General features: G+C 48.3%; 1 protein-coding gene across 1 annotated transcript in view; it reads left to right on the forward strand.

Annotated features, from left to right (window-relative positions):
• Window positions 1–6,415: 6,415 nt before the first annotated feature.
• Window positions 6,416–17,332, forward strand: part of AHCY (adenosylhomocysteinase) — a 58,615-nt gene continuing 47,698 nt past the window's right edge. Inside the window, exons 1-3 of the mRNA XM_073309886.2 lie at window positions 6,416–6,532; window positions 13,810–14,000; window positions 16,673–16,748. Of these exons, the coding sequence (XP_073165987.1) occupies window positions 6,505–6,532; window positions 13,810–14,000; window positions 16,673–16,748 (295 nt within the window). The 5' untranslated portion in view covers window positions 6,416–6,504. The remainder of the gene's footprint in view (window positions 6,533–13,809; window positions 14,001–16,672; window positions 16,749–17,332) is intronic.

Here is a 17,332-nt window from a genome sequence, read left to right on the forward strand (position 1 = left end):
ATCGGCCCCTGAAGTTCTTTTCCACAACTTGCCACACCTCACCACCAGATGTCAGGGTGGAGCTCATCCTGACACTGCTTACACATAGGTACCTTGTTTACTGCATCTCATCCAAACCCTGCACTGGGTACAGAACTGTTAATTTTCTCATGTGTGTTTCTGTACTGCTCTCACTGTAATATCTGAGTACCACACAAATAAATGAATTTATCTTCATGAGATGAGGGGGTATTAATATCACCATTTTATTGAGGGGGAACTGAGGCACAGAGTGTAAGGTCAAATGTGTCCACTAACATTGGGTGCCTCAGATGTCTCAACACAAGCACCCAGAAAACGAGGAACACCCAATTAGTGACCCCTAGTGCAGATTCTGGTTTAAGTGACTTCCCCAGCATCACACAGGAACTCTATGGTAGCTCTCATGGGGGGCATTTAATTGCCTTAGTCATGAGAACATCCTGTCTATATTACTGCAGTAGCCCCTGCTTCATTCACCGCACAACCCTGATTTGCTCCCAGAGCACAGTCCAATCCTGTGCACTGAATGTGGCAGGGGCTCTGTGAAAAAAATAGTATATGGTTATGGAATTAAAGACTATCATAATGCACAATATGTTTCTTATAATGCACATCATGCACCATATGCTTTTGTCAAATAAGTCGTTGCACTCAGCACAGGGGTAACTGGGTGAAATTCTCTGGCCTGTGGTATACAGGAGGTCAGGCTATATGATCTAATGGTCCCTTCTGGCTTTAAAATCTAGTTAGGTATGAATGAATTACAAGGAAGCCAAATTAGGGTTGATTTAATTTTAGCATTTTCTAAGTGTTGAGTGCTTGACTTTGCAACCATCATGTTCTTTTAACATAGGTTTTTAAAAAACATAATTTCCTAAATTGTTAAAAAAGCAAACTAAAAAACCCAGAAAGTTCATCATGTGGAACTCTATTGATCTTCACAGTCATTAGTAGGGTTGGGATTTTTAGATTCACAGTACAGGCCTCTGCCATTTGAGCCAATGGAGTAACTGATAAGAGTAGCAGGCTGTTATCCTATATGTGGCTCAGCCACTAGAGCAGAATGAGACACACTCTGCCAATGAGTGTCACAACTATTTGCCACAGAGCACAAGAATATTGAGGCATAGAAATCCTGAGTTTGGTTTCAGGTTCTGGAGAGGAGTATGCTCTAGAGTGGTTATAGACCTTTCTGCTCCTGTCCCTTGGACTCTTGTCCGAATCCCTATCTGCTCCTATTTACAGTACAATGGCTCCTGCCCCAGACCTTCTCTGCTTCTGTCAATCTCTCCATGATGGTTATCCCTCCCCCCCACCCTTATCAAACCCACCTGGAACCTGTTCTTGTCCCCCTCTGTTCCAATTCCCACCCCCAACTTCTGCCCCTTATAAGCAACTTTAAGCTACTGAAAACAGGGTCTTGTAATGGAATGTGTTAGATAACCTTTCTAATAGATGGAGCTGGTAGCTTCATCAGATGTACCTGTCTGCTCCTCAGCCTACCCTTAATCAGTTGGGTAATCTCTCATAGTCCTCATGGAAGAAATGAGTCTTGTGCTGGAATTTGAAGGAACAAAGATGTATTAAATCAGGTCAGTTTGCTGGCCTTGCTAATTAGTTCATGGAGAGCATTCCATGCATAAGGGTCACCGTGGGAGAATTCACAAAGACACTTGTTAAACAATAATTGACTGACTGCATATTTGCTGGGGAGGCTGTGGGCTAGAAGACTTGCAAGGCAAATCCTAGACCTATGTGGACTATGAAGTTTACAGATTATGTGCCCACACATAAGGGAGTTTCTTATGCCCCTGCACAGACTACCAGACCTTGCATCCAGGCATACAGAAGTAGATGCTGTATGCTGCTATTTGTCCCACTCCCAGAGTAGGTAGGCAGGGAGTGGATGGGGAATTGTCACAGCCTTGGCTCTGCTCCCTTTGTGCTAGCCTATATAGCCATAGGTGCTGGAACTTGGGATGTGGGGGGTGCCGCAGCACCCCCTGGCTTGAAGTGGTTTCCATTATATATGGGGTTTACAGTGTGGTTTAATGGCTCTCAGCACCCCCACTATAAAAATTGTTCCAGCACCCCTGTGTATAGCTGAACCAGCATAGGGATGTTCTAATTTGCTACAGATACAGACCAGTTTATTCTCCATTGAGGCAGCAGGGAGCAAGGGCTGGGATTTGTGTCTCAGAGGATTTGTGCTAGAGATACTGGCATGCTCACCCAATCAGGGAACTGAAACTGAACCCTGTGACTTAAACGACCAGTCATGGAGTATCCTCTGCAGCTCTGAGAGCAAATACTGAATCCAAAATTCTCATAGGGATCTGACTGTGATCCATTAACAGAATTAAAAAAAATAGCAACATAATGTAGCAAAAGCTTTTGAAAAATGAACACATCTGAGGAAATATCTTCTGCTTGCAGCTATTTCACAAACAGAAAAAGAGGCTAAATCTATCAGATAAAATATTAGTTGCAATCTATTCTCTTAGCTTTACCTCTGATGTTTGTGAAAAGCGCATTTCACAGAGCAAGGTAAGGGGAACAAAAGCAAAGCCAATGTAAACGTGCACAGTATTGCCTAATTGGCCTGGTTCATTACAGGGCATTTTGTCCCCCGTAGAGCTGCAGGCATTGGCTGTTAATGAATGTAGGAACCTAGGCTAGGAGGACCAATGATCTGATCTGGTCTGACTGTCTCCTGAACCTCTGCTGCAAACACACTCACTCATAACAGGTTAGCCAATTAAAATACATAACGACCAAGTCTAAAGTTCAAAACAGACCACTGACTTAATCTGCATGCCTTCAGATCAGCCATTAGCAATTGTTGAATCTGCAATTTCACCACTTGCCGGAATGGCATTCTTAGGGTCTCTGGCTTTTTAATTATTGACCACTTTGATTCATGGGTGATCCGTCACGGTGACCAGTATGGTATAAATGTATGATAGATGAGCTAGTTAGACAGACTAATAAAATCAAGAGATGGGGAAGGTAGCTGTTCTTTCTCCTCAGGGGCAGGAGTTGCTGAAAAAAGCAAATCAGATTTGTTTTGTTTGAACCACTTGACCCCATTGGATCTGTAGGAATTATATAATAATATTATGTATTACTTAGGCCTAGCATACACTTAAATATTATACTGGTATAAGAGTAGCAGCCGTGTTAGTCTGTATTCGCAAAAAGAAAAGGAGGACTTGTGGCACCTTAGAGACTAACAAATTTATTTGAGCATAAGCTTTCGTGAGCTACAGCTCACTTCATCTGGTATAGTTATGTTTGTTAGGTGTGTTAGTTTTTTAACTGACATAGATATAGGGATAGAAGCCCTACTGTGGATATAGTTATACTAGCATAACTGTGCTTATTATATTAACATATCTTATGCCTGCTCGGGGAACCACTGTAAGGTATATCGGTATAAGCACAGTTTTACTGGTGTAACTGTGTCACACTAGGCAGGGTTTGCCAGTTAACTATACTGGTATAATTATACCAGCAAAACACCTCCTGGTGCAGACAAGACCTTATATAGTACTGATAGCATGCTAGGTACTTTGTAGACATGCAAAGCCTCTGTTCTCAAGAGCTTACAATCTAATGTCCTGATCCTGCAAATATTTTTGCATTTGTTTAACTTTATGTAAGCTGGTGGGGCGAGTGGAGTGGAGCAAACCTCCTCGCTCAAAACCCACTCCCCGCCAGGTGGGTGGAGCGGGTGGGGACACGGGAGCGCCCATTTTCCTGGGGCCCTGGGTTGGCCCAGTGGCTAATCCGCTACTGGGAGGAGGGTGAGTGGGCGGCCGGTGGCGGCAGAGGAGATCTTCAAAAAAGTCAGGCCCACCGCCGGGGGGAGCCAGGCCCAGCATGGGGCAGTGGGACCTGGAAGGGAGCCATGAGCACTAGAGAGCAGCATCTCCTCCAAGAGCTGGGTGCACACCTGGGGCTCCAGGGAGCCCATGGCCAGAGGGTCCATCCATCGCCCCCCGCAAGGCCAGCTGCAGGGCGTGGTAGGAGGCGGCCCCCCCAATCCCTCCTGTACTCCCAGCCCTACCCCATAATTGCCACCCCCATAATTGCCCACCCACCCTGAGTCGGGGGCCCACCCAAATATCCCATGCTGGCTACAGTGCTGCTTTACGTATGTGAGTATTCCTGTTGATTTCAGTGGGACTGCTCAGAATGTAAAAAACGTGAAGCATTGCAAAGGTCTTTGCAAGATTTTGCCTGTGTTCTGCAGGAGGTCAGACTAGATGATTATAATGGCCCCCGCTGCCTTAAAAATCTATGAATCTCTCTGAAGATCAGAGCTCAAAGACTCAATCGTATAGCCTCTGCTCATGGCAGTGGTTCAACTGACTTCATTGGGACCACTCTGGTAAAAGCTGCAGGATCAGTCCCTAAATGTCTGCAGAGCAAAAGCTATGTACGAGCAAGCTTTGATTTAGCTAGGTTGGGTAACAATAGCAGTGAAGACAGCACAGCAGGGGTTTCAGTAGCCCAAGCCTGGAACAGGCCCTAGGTATGTGTTTGGCTCCCTAGGCTGCTCTGAGTCCATGTTGTGCTGTTACCCGTGTTTGCTGGATTGAAGCTAGCTCAGGTAGACTAACCTGTGCACAGCTTTTGCTGTGTAACCATACCCAAAATTAGACAATATAAACAGCTGAATGGTGGGGGAACAGATGCAATATAAACGCAAAACCTAAAAGTGACACAGTCTGGCATACATCTTGTTGGCCCCACAATTTTGATTGAATGTTTTATTTGTGGTTTTTGTTTGTTTGTTTGTTTTTTTACTATTTTTAAATATTGAGTGGACATTGGAATGTAAATGAAGGCCCTCGGACTGTAAAGCCTTCACAGTGCGTAAAGTTCAGCATATGTGTAATAGTGCTGTTAAATGGGATGGCTCACAGTGCATAAAGTTTGTTACCTAAACTTTGCAGAACCGGGAACTAATCAAATGGCCTCTTCTGGACTGTTTGTTTTGTTTAAAATATTTTAACTTAAACTCTGTTTCATCTGGAGGAGGCATTTTGTACTTTAAGCCTTTAACCTTTGCCTACTCTATTATTAATAATATTTCTGGTTTTGTGTGTATGATGCATGGGCTTTTTCTCTTTGTTTTATGGTTATTTTGTGTTTCCTTTTACCCCTCTGTTTTTTAATTTATAATCATTCCTTGCCCTTAAAAGTAGGTGATCTTGTGGTTAAGGAGACAGGATCTTGTTGGGAAAAAAACAGCATGTGATCCTACAATGAAAGACCAAAAGTTGTCCAGGTTGTTTTCATAGTCTATCATTTCACAACTTTTGGGTGGTTGACTTTGCGGCCTTAATCATCTGTAATTGTTTTAAATATTATTATTTGTATTACATTGGCCCCTATCAGGATCCTGGCTCTGTTTTGCGAGGTGCTGCACATAGAAGCAGACATGTTCCCTGCCCTGAAAAACTTACAGTCTAAGGGCCAGATTTGCAAAGGTATTTTGGTGCACAAAGATGCAGATAGGCACCTAGGGGTTTTCAAAAGCACCTATTCAGGATAGGTACCTTGAGTGTTAATCCACAAAGGATTTTAGGCACCTAAATCCTGTTTTTAGGCATCATTGTGAGACAAAAAGAAAAGGAGGACTTGTGGCACCTTAGAGACTAACCAATTTATTTGAGCATAAGCTTTCGTGAGCTACAGCTCACTTCATTGGATGCATAACTCCTGCTTGGTTGCTGCCTAACCCTGTAACTACCTACATTCATTCAGTGCCTAAGTTTTTGCAGGTTTTTTTGTTTTTGTTTTTTTAAAATTTCAATAGGAGTTAGGCACCTAACCTAACTCCCTGGCCCCTCTTTGCATCCCTAGATGTCTAGCTAGAACTAAAAATCTGGCTGTAGGGCCCTGCTCGCAGGTGCTTAATTTATTCCTATCTCCCATAGGGCCCCGCTCCTGCAAGGGGAGCCAAATTTGGCAACAATGCTCAACTTATGGGGGAAAATTGTGTGTGTGTGTGTGGGGGGGAGCAGAGGGGCGATGTCCTGAATATCAAGTGGGTTGCTTTAATATAAACAGTCGTGAGAAGTAAGGGGGCCACCAGAGGCAAGAGAGGCGGCCCCTACACGTAGTAAGGGCCCCCGATAATTGGAGCACGGCCCGTACAGCTGGGCGGAGACCCAGTGATTTCACGGTCCGGCCACACGGCGCTCAGTTGCGGGGTCAGGGACTTTCAGCCCCCCGCTACACGAGACACCTGGCGCCTGTACGTCTTCCCCTCCGTTACACAACCTGAGCGGGCAGGGCGCGGGGCGGGCACCCCCTTCCCTACATGGGCATCGGCAGCCTCATGCATATGCAGCAGGAGGCGAGTCTATTTAAAGCCAGTGTTGGCGGCGCCGGCGCCACCGCCTCCTCCTGTCCTGCTCCTTCCCCCAGGCCTTGCCCTGCACTCGCTGTCTGCAAAGCCGGAGCCCCAGCATGTCCGACAAGCTTCCTTACAAAGTCGGTAAGTGGGGGTTTCCGTGAGCCTGTGCTAGGCCCGATCCGCGCCCCGCGGGGCCGTGAAAACCGGTGCCGCTGTGGGCAGAGCCCCGCGCTGCATAGGGGCGGTTCAGTGGCAAGGGACAGGACAGAGCAACTTCTCCCGTGTCGGTTCCTTGCACCCGGGGGAAACGTGGCGCTCACTCTGCAAAGGGCGCCGCGCTTTGCACCGACCGCCCTTGCAGCTTGGAGAAGCCCCTCGCTTTGCACCCTTCGCCCCTTGCAGATAGGGGAGGCCCCTCCCTTTGCACCCTCCCCTTCCCTGGCTCCCGCTTTGCATCCCGCATTGGCCCCTTGCAGATAGGGGAGGCCCCTCGCTTTGTAACCCCCCCCCCATTAGCCCCCTGCAGCGGAGGCCCCTCGCTTTGCACCCTTCCCTCCACTGGCTCCCGCTTTGCACCCCCCCATTGGCCCCCTGCAGCAAGGGGAGGCCCCTCGCTTTGCACACACACGCCACCGGACCCCCTGTAGCTGTGGGGTGGGGCCGTTTCGCGTACATCACAGCGCTCCCCGGCCAGCCCCCGGCCCGCCTGCCGTCTCGGAGCGCGCGCTGCCTGGGCTGGCAGTGGCTGGACTTCAGAGCGATCCGCGTGGAGCTGCTGAGCAGGCTCCACGTGCCTCCTGTCGGGCCGGGCGGCTCCTGGGATTTGCAGTTCTACCCCGCGCTGCCTGGTGTCCGGCTGGCCCCGAAAAGACTACACTTCCCGGCGTGCCCCTGGCCGCGCGCGCGGGACACACGGGCGACTGACTTGCTCGGCGCGTTGGCGGGTTTCTTTTTGCGTGAGTGTCTTGCTCGCTTCCTGGAGAGGCTGGGACAGGACAGCTAGGGAGGGTAAAAAAAAAAAAAAATCGGGGATAGGAGATTGGCCCATAACTTGCTGAGTTGCATGCATAGGTGCTGGAACTAGGGGTGCACCCCCTGCCTGAAAGTGGTTTCCGTCATATACAGGGTTTACACGTCGGTTCAGTGGCGCTCAGCGCCCCACTACACAAATTGTTCCGGCGCTGCGGATTGCATGAAATCAGCAGGAGAGGAAGGGGGTTGTGTGGTAGCTCAGAAGGAACTGAAGAATGGCAGCAGCTGTGCTCCCAACATGTACAGTTAGAGCTATGCCTGACCTCCCAGCCTTGGATCCAAACGTTAGGTAAATGATATGGCTTTGGGATTCCTCTGTGAAGAATGAGATTCTCTGCAAGTCCCAAGTGCCTTTCATCCTGAAGGAGGCCAGATGGCTTTATAAACCCAGCATACTGTTGTATCGGCTTTGCACAGCAGTCACTCTGGGGTGGAAGACAGCAGCAGTTTAGGATGGGACCTGAAGTAAAGCATCCACAGTTGAAAGTGAAGGGGCAGTTTTAACAAGACAGAACGTAATGTTCTGAACTGGAATTGAAGGTTTTTTTTGTTTTTTTTGTTTTTAAATTGTTGCTACGCCACAGGAGAGACGTGTGCTAACTTTTGCATCTTTTAGAAATGGGCAAAGGGGTAGAAATGATATAAATACCAGGAAGAGTGAGAAAATAATTAAGTACCTTGAGGTAAATTATTTGGCACTGGTGCGACCGCTGCTGAAATACTGTGACCAATTCGGGTGTCCACAATTCAAGAAGGATGTTGATAAATCAGAGGAATCGGAGAAGAGCCACAAGAGTGATTAAAGGACTCGAACACATACCTTACTATGATAGACTCAAGGAGCTCAATCTATTTGGGAGAGATTACAAATGCTCTAGAGCAGGGGTGGGCAAACTATGGCCCTCCTGCAGTCTTAATCCGGCCCTCAAGCGCCTGTTGGGGAGTGTGGTCTGGGGCTTGCCCTGCTCCAGCCGGGAAGCAGCGTTGGGGGTCGCTCCACACGGCTCCCGGAAGCAACAGCATGGCCCCTCTCTGGCTCCTATGTGTAGGGACAGTCAAGTGGCTCTGCTCTGCACACTGCCCCCACCCCAAGCGCTGCCCCTTGCAATTCCTATTGGCCAGGAACCAAGGCCAGTGGGAGCTGCAATGGTGGTGCCTGCGGATGGGGCAGCACGCAGCAGAGCCGCCTGGCCATGCATCCGTGTAGGAGCCAGAGGGGGGACGTGCTGCTGCTTCTGGGAGCCGCTTGAGGTAAACGCCACCCAGAGACTGCATCCCTGAGTCTCCCCCTGTACCCCAACCCCTTGCCCCAGCCCTGATCCTTCTCCCGCCCTCCGAACCCCTCGGTCCCAGCCCGGAGTACCCTGCTGCACCTCCAACCTCTCATCCCCAGCCCCACCCCAGAGCCTGCACTCCCAGCCAAAGCCCTCACCCCAACCCTCTTACCCCAGCCTGGAGCCCGCTCCTGCACCCTGAACACCTCACTTCTGGCCCCACCACAGAGCCCTCACCCCCAGCCAGAGCCCTCACCCCCTCCCACACCCAAACCCCAATTTCGGGAGCATTCATGGCCCACCATACAGTTTCTATACTCCGATGTGGCCCTCAGGCCAAAAAGTTTGCCCACCCGTGCTCTAGAGGATACAATTAAAACCCAAAATGATCTGGACAAACTGGAGAAATGGTCTGAAGTAAATAGGATGAAATTCACAAGGACTCCTCCTTGTTTTTGCTGATACAGACTAACACGGCTACCACTCTGAAACCTGTCAAAACACAAGAAGTAATTCTTCTACCCTAATCCAGGCTGATAGGGCCTCAACTGGAATATTGTGTCCAGTTCTGTGGACAACTTGGAGAAAGTCCAGAGAAGAGCAACAAAAATGATTAAAGATCTAGAAAACATGACCTGTGAGGGAAGATCGAAAAAATTGGGTTTGTTTTGTCTGGAAAAGAGAAGACAGAGAGGGGACATAACTGTTTTCAGGTACATAAAAGATAGTTACAACGAAGAGGGAGAAAAATTGTTTTCCTTAACCTCTGAGGACAGGACAAGAAGCAATGGGCTTAAATTGCAGCAAGGGAGGTTTACGTTGGAAGTTAGGAAAAACTTTGTAACTGTCAGGGTGGTTAAGCACTGCAATAAAGTGCCCCAGGGAGGTTGTGGAATCTCCATCATTGGAGATTTTTAAGAGTGGGTTAGACAAACACCTGTCACGGATGATCTAGATCAGTGGTCACCAACCAGTTGATAGTGATCGACTGGTCGATCCTAGAGGATCTCCCAGTTGATTGCAATCTCCGGTGGTGCTGTGTGGCTGACGCTAATGGAGAATCCCAGCCCCATGCCACTCTCAGAAGCAGCCAGCGTGGCCCCAAGGGCAGGAGGGCAGGGGTTTCCCTCTGTGTGCTGCTCCTGCCTGCAAGCATCGCCCCCGCAGCTCCCATTGGTGGGGCTGGTGCTTGCAGGCAGGAGCAGCGCGCGGAGCCACATGCCCCCTTCTGCACCGTGAATCCGCACCCGAAGCCCCAGCCCTGACCCACCTCCCAGAGCCAGCACCCTGTACCCCCTCCTGCACCCAAACTCCCTTCCAGAGTCTGCACTCTGCACTCCAACACTGCCCCAGCCCGGAGCCCCCTCCTGCACCCAAACTCCCTCCTACAGCTTGCACCCCTCACCCCCTCCTGCATCCCAACCCTCTTCCCCATGCTCAGCCCAGAGCCCCCTCCCACACTGCGAACCCCTCAGCCCTAGCCCAGAGCCTGCACCCCCTCCTGAACCCCAACGCCCTACTTCAGCCTGGCGAAAGTGAGTGAGGGTGGGGGAGAGCGAGTGATGGAGAGATGGGGGGATGGAGTGAGTGGGGTGGGACTTCGGGGAAGCGGCGGGGCCTTGGGGAAGGGGCAGGGTAGATCCTGGGTTGCCCTTAGGTTCAAAAAGTGATCTTGGGCATAAAAAGGTGGGAGACCACTGATCTAGATAATATTTAGTCCTCTCTTAAGTGCAGGGGACTGGACTAGATGACCTTGCGAGATCCCTTCTTGTACGAGGATTCTATTTAGCTTAACAAATAGAAGATTAATGAGTGACTTGATTACAGTCTGTAAGTAGCTACACGGGGAGCAAATATTTAATAATGGGCTCTTCATCGTAGACAAGAAAGGTATAACACAGTAGTTTTAAAATTTTTCATTTGCAGACCCCTAAAAAATTTCGAATGGAGGTGCGGACCCTTTTGTAAATCTTATAAATAGTCCTCAGGGTCCACGGAGCACAGGTTGAAAACCACAGTTCTGTGGTAATGACAACCTTTTGTGGACCCCCAGGGGTCAATGGACCACAGGTTGAAAGCCACTGGTATAACACAATCCAATGGGTGGAATTTCAAGCTAGTTAGATTGAGACTGGAAATAAGGTGTAAATTTTTAACAGTAAGAGTAATTAACCATTGGAACAATTTACCAAGGGATGTGGCAAATTTTCCATCACTCGCAATTTTAAAATCAGGTTTGGATGTTTTTCTCAAAGATAGTCTCTAGGAATGATGTGGGTAAATTCTCTGGCCTGTGTGATATAGGATGTCAGATGATCACAATGGTTGCTTCTAGCTTTGGGATCTACGATTACAAAAAGAGCCCTTCCAACCTGCTGTGGTGGTTTAGTGGAAGCCAACCGAAGTGCTGTTTCTGTCAGCAGTTTTGCATCTCAGCCCGATTGAAATCCACTGTTACTTGTGTTATCATAGCACCTGCAAGCCCTAATCATGGACAAGGACCCCATTGTGCTAGACCCTGTACAAACAGAACCAAAAGATGGTGACTGACCGCCAAGCTGCCAATCTCTCATTATCTGCCACGCTTGTTCAGAAATCTCTCTTGAGCTCTTACTGTCTGGTCAGAGTCCCCATGAAACAGGGGGGCTCACGAAAGCTCATGCTCAAATAAATTGGTTAGTCTCTAAGGTGCCACAAGTACTCCTTTTCTTTTCATGAAACAGGACCTCAACTGGCATTAATCGCCTGGGCTCAGTTCCCCTGGCGTTTCCCCACTCCCAAGCAGTCAGTAATGGCCACGGTCAGAGGTCCACAACATACAATATAGGCTTTAGCACAAACAGAAGTTACGGACTTAATTCAGGAATTATTGGGTAAAATTCTCTCTGGCCTGTGTTAATACAAGAACTCAGAGTAGTTAGCATTTCTCAGATGTGGCCATGACAACTTCCTGGGCTGAGATTGGGGAACGGGGGGAGAACATCGACCTCTCCCCCTCCCTCCCTGTTGCTCCTCGGTGTGCCGCCCTGTACCGCCTCTGGAGAAAGGTTCGTTCGTGACCCACCTTGGGTGAAGTGGGCAGTGCGGCTCGGGCTTCAGCCCTGGGGTAGTTGGGCGGCAGGTTCCAGCGACAGGAATTCAGGAGCCTGGTTGAGGGGGTTTGGGTGCAGACTCCTGGCTCCAGCTGTGTGGCAGCAGGCGCTGGCCCCCAGCTCCAGTACCGGGCTCCAGCAGCACAGCGGCAGGAGCTGGCCTCTGGTGCTGACCCCTGGCCTCAGCAGCCCGGCTCCGGCCCTGGGCTCTGAGCATGCTGGCCCCACCTCCATCCCCCCATCACCCTTGGCCCCTGCAGCCTTCCCCTTCAAACCCTCCCCCCATCCAGGGCTTAATTTGTCTTGGAGCTTGCTAAGAAAAGTGATATTAACGAACGTGAAAGTATCCCTTTTCACAGTACACTTAGCTAGCTGGGAGGCTGTGATAAGTGATATTAACAAACATACAAGTACTGTATCATGTATCGCAGCCTCTCCGCTCCCTACTAAGTGTGCTGTGAAAAGTGTCATTAACAAACATACAAATATAAGTTTTCACAGCATTATTTTTATTATTGAATCTGCACACACAAAAAACCCACCCTACATAAATAAATTACAGATATTTGGATGTGTATATGTGCATATTTGTTTGTTTTTCCTAAAGTTAAGTATTTTAGGAAAAAGTGACAGTGCGGCCACCAGCAAGAGTTGGTGGCTGAATTCTGAGGCCATCAAAAAACCTGTTGAGAGAACCTCTGGATTAATGATCACAACGGTACCTTCTGACCTTAATCTAGGAATCTGTGTATATTTTACTAACCGAAGGAGGAAGAGAAGTGACAAGTTGCTGAGGACACAAAATTCTTTAAGTTAATCAAGATTTGAGACTAAGGGCTTGTCTACGTTACCCGCTAGATCTACGGGCAGCGATCGATCCAGCAGGGGTCCATTTATCGTGTCTAGTCTAGAAACAATAAATCGACCGCCGAGCGCTCTCCCATCATCTCCGGTACTCCACCAGAGCGAGAGGCGGAGTCGACGGGGGAGTGTCAGCAGTTGACTCACCGCAGTAAGTAGATCTAAGTACGTTGACTTCAGCTACGTTATTTTCACGTAGCTGAAGTTGTGTAACTTAGATCGATCCCCCCTCCACCCTGGTGTAGACCAGACCTAAAGAGTGTTGTGAAGGGTTCCTTAAGAGCCTGACTAAGCCAGGTAACTGGATAACAAGGCGGCAGGCGACGCTCGGCATAGGCCAACAGTGCGAGGTACTTAGGAATAACCTGTTGACGTGATTTGTTATGGAGAGAATTGCCTCCATAGGCAAGATTGGCACCAGAGCTCTGATTTTTTGAGCCCTGTTCTCTACCCCATGGATTTAGGGTAGAAGAACTCCTGACAACTTCTATGAGTTCTCTCTCTAGTGTAAAATTTATTTGCACAGTTGAGTAAATTACTAATTTTTTTTAGTTGTAGGACTTGGAAAATGACCCTTTTGAATCACAGGGTCTAGTAATCCTACCTAGGCTTGATCTTGTTATTTTTTTTCTTGGGTGGTTAAGTTGGTCATAACAGCCACAAGGGATGCGGAACTGGGCCCTTTTCAACTCATTAGGCCTCTTGCATGAGGTATTCTTACACACACACATCTGTATACTCTGAAAATAAATCCGCGCACTCAGTTTTAGACCCTTGGGCAAAAATTTGTGAATGCAAATGCTTACAGAAAAGCTTGTAAGTGAAAAGTGTTGGTAATATTGAAAATTGTGTCACTTCTAATTTACATACATAGAGAAGGGCCTTAAATGCTTGGCTTTAGGTACATTTGAAAGCACGGGTTCTAAAACTTTGCTGAAGAGGCTTCCTTGCCTAAAGACCTACACAACGCTATGCAAAGACTTTAGGAGCTGAAGGGGGGGCTGGGCCTCCTCTTTCTCAGCTGCTTCTTCATGTCCCGCTAGGATGTCTCTTCATGGATCCATAGCAGTTGCAGCCAATGCCAACCTGCACGTGAGTGGATACTGTGGTTTTATGCATTTGAGCCCCAATCCAACCACATGTCATCCCTCTGTTGCAGCTGACATCAGCCTAGCAGAATGGGGTCGCAAGGCCATCGAGATCGCGGAGAATGAGATGCCAGGGCTGATGAAGATGCGGGAGATGTACGCAGCATCGAAGCCACTGAAGGGAGCGCGTATCGCAGGCTGCCTTCACATGACTGTGCAGACCGCAGTTCTGATAGATACTCTGGTGGCTCTGGGTGCTGAGGTAAAGTATTATCTCGGGTTTCCTCTTCACGGTGGCATGAATATGGGTTTTGTTTTATGTCATTACACCAGGAAATCTTAGCAAACAGCTGCAGTCCCTTCTGAAGAGACTGTTTGCAAACAGATGAGGTGCATCTTCTGTTTCCCTTCAGAAGCATTGCCTTTCTCCTCTAGAATCCTAATGCCAGTGCCCATTTCAGCCAGGAAGGGGTGCTCGTGATCTCCGTAACCTGTTCTAGCATGAGAGCCATCATGTCCTCACCATGGCTAAAGGCCGCTGTCAGATCAGGGTTCTGAGCCATGACATCCAGCACTATTATCAGGCTGCCGAACCTCAAGTGGCTGCCTCCAAAGCAGATGAATCTGCATTAAAACTAATCCATGGAACCTGAAGATCAGCAAACAAGTTTCTGAATCCATCTGAGTGTAGCATCTGGCTTTCAAACTGGGCATGACAGTGTTAGGGAGGAAAGGAGAGTCCAGTGAATACAGTGCTAGGCTGGGATTCTGGAAGCCTAGGTTGAATTCTGTGTTTGACCTTGAGCAGGTCACTTGGTTTCTGTATGCCTCCGTTTCCCATCTGTACAATGGAGATAAGAGCACTTCCCCTTCCATCAATGCGGTGCTGAAGATACATTCTTGATTCTGAGCAGCTGATGCCATGGTAACAGGGACCATACAAGAACCTCCAACAGAGAAGTGTGTTGTGATTTTTTTTTTTTTTTTTTTTCAGGTCGCAAAGGGTGCATAATTGGAAAGTGACCTGTAGACTGTTTGTAAGAGTTTTCCTCCAAGTGTTAACATACCCGTTGGAGACACCTGGAATATCATTCTTGGGTTGTGGGTCCCTCATTATCAGGAACGTGGTGACAAATTGGAATGAGTTCAGAGAAAAGCATTGAGGAGGAGGCTGAGTGAACTGACTCTTTGATGAAAGAAAACGAGTCAGATTTTCCAAGATGCTTCCAATTATGCACATAAAAGTGGTGCATACATACCACCTATACATGTGCATCTGAGTGCTTGTTTTCAAGGGCAGATAGCTGCTGTGTAGGCACAAATACGGAGACACTTAAGGGTTGATACTGCAGCCTATACTTGCGTGGGTCATTCCAGTGACTTTAATGGGACTACCTGTATAAGAATTGAAGGATTGCCTCCCTTAGTGAGCTAATTAGTTTGAGTAAGCATGCAGAAACTCACCACTGTGCTCCTTAGAGAGGGCAGTAAGAATAAAAGCAAACAGTCTGTTCAGCAATGACTTGTGTGTCTCCATTATGCATAGGAGATTCTAGAATAGGTTGGTGCATGAACATAAGCACACAAACACTCTGTTCAGTGCAGCCCAGCTACGTTATGGTACTCTTCTAGGTGCCTGAACCTAGTTATAATGAGATTTGTTTGTGGAAAGCAATTAGGCCAGCAGGAAAAGCAGAGAAGAGCTGGGTGAGCAAAATCTTAAACTCTTCAACTGCACGTGGCATTTCAGCTGTATTTCTGGCTTTTCCAAGTTTCTGCATGTGCCTTGTTTTGTGCTCAACACAACAGGCGCTCCTTGAAAATCTATTCCAGATGTATCCACTTCATACTTTACCTAAACTTTTAATACCCTGCCATATTCTGCATTCTGTGAACATCTATAACTAGGTCCCTACCAAACTCACGGTCCATTTTTGGAAATTTCATGGTTATAGAATTTTTTAAAAATGTTGAATTTCATGGTTTCAGGTATTTAAATCTTAAATTTCACGGTGTTGTAACAAAGCGTGAATATGTATTTAAAAACAGCAAAATATAAACATGTAAAGCCCTTACATCAGCATTTCTCAAACTGGGAGTCCCGCCCAAAGAGGGTGTCACGGTATTGTCACCTTTCCTTCTGCGCTGCCTTCAGAGCTGGGTGGCTGGAGAGCAGCTGTCCGGACGCCCAGCTCTCTGAAGGCAGTGCCAGCACCAGCCGCAACACAGAAGTAAGGGTAGCAATACACCATACCAGGCCACCCTTACTTCTGCATTGCTGTTGATGGTGGCACAGCCTTCAGAGAGCTGGGCGTCTAGCCAGCAGCTGCCACTCCCCAGCCGCCCAGCTCTGAAGGCAGTGCAGAAGTAAGGGTGGCAATACCATGACCCCCCTCATAATAGCCTTGCAGTCCCTTTTGGGTCAGGACCCCCAGTTTGAGAAACAGTGTACTTCTGTATACTTTTACCCTAGAGCATAGTATAGGGTAAAAGTAAACAAAAGTTCAGATTTCACGGGGGAGGCCAGATTTCACTGTCCGTGACGCATTTTTCACCTCTGTGAATTTGGTAGGGCCCTATCTAAACTTAGTATCTGCAGTGGAATGTGTGTACAGCGGAATCTCTCACATGTTGGGAGGTTTGATCATGTGATGCACTGTGGGTTTTGATCACTGAGAAAAGGAACCTATGTTAAAACAGCCTGGCTCTCCTACCCTGAGTGATTTTTCTAGTGGTCCTAGTTCAGTGCCTAGTCTCTCCAGTAACCTCTGCAGACGTTGTGAATGAGGCAGGAATTTGGGCTGACTTACTCTCCTCCCTGCTCCCAGCTCCTCTTCATTTAGCTGCTAAAACTAGAACAAAGACCACTTTTATTTTGCCTGTTGTTTAGGGAGTTTGCTCAACAAGTAAAACTACTCTTGGGTTATGTTCCAGGTACAATGGTCAAGCTGCAACATTTTCTCCACTCAGGACCATGCTGCTGCTGCCGTTGCTAAAGCCGGCGTTCCTGGTAAGTCCTCTGTGGTCTCATTTGACTCTGACTAAGGGCTTGGCTACACTTGCAAGCTTCAGTGCAATAAAGGAGCCCTGGGCACACTAGCTCACTGCCCATCCACACTGGCAAGGCACGTAGAGCGCTCTGACTCTGCAGCTACAGGGCTGCTGGTACTGCACCTCGGCGAGTGGAATAACGTTTCCTGTGCCCTTGCTGGAGCACCACAGCGCCAGTGCGAACGAGGTGTTGCTTTACTGTGCTCTGATCAGCCTCCGGAAACACCCCGTAATCCCCTTAAGTCAAGTGGCCACTCTTCTCATTGTTTGGAATCGGCTGCAGGAATGCGGAAATGCCCCTTGAAAGCTCCATTTCTGACAGCTGGCAGCTTATCTGTCCGAGACAAAGCAAGCCATTAGTGTGGAATGCTGTGTGTGTGTGTGAGAGAGAGAGAGGTGAGGGGGCAGGGGGGAGGGTCTGCTGCTGTCTGAACTTACAAGACAGCACGCTGACATGCTCTCAGCCCCCCAAAAACACCCTCTCTCTCCCACGACATATACACAACACACTCCCTGTCACACTCCCCCCTCCCTCCCCCCCCC

Source organism: Lepidochelys kempii, chromosome 13, assembly GCF_965140285.1.
Source record: "Lepidochelys kempii isolate rLepKem1 chromosome 13, rLepKem1.hap1, whole genome shotgun sequence".
Lineage (NCBI taxonomy): Eukaryota > Metazoa > Chordata > Testudines > Cheloniidae > Lepidochelys > Lepidochelys kempii.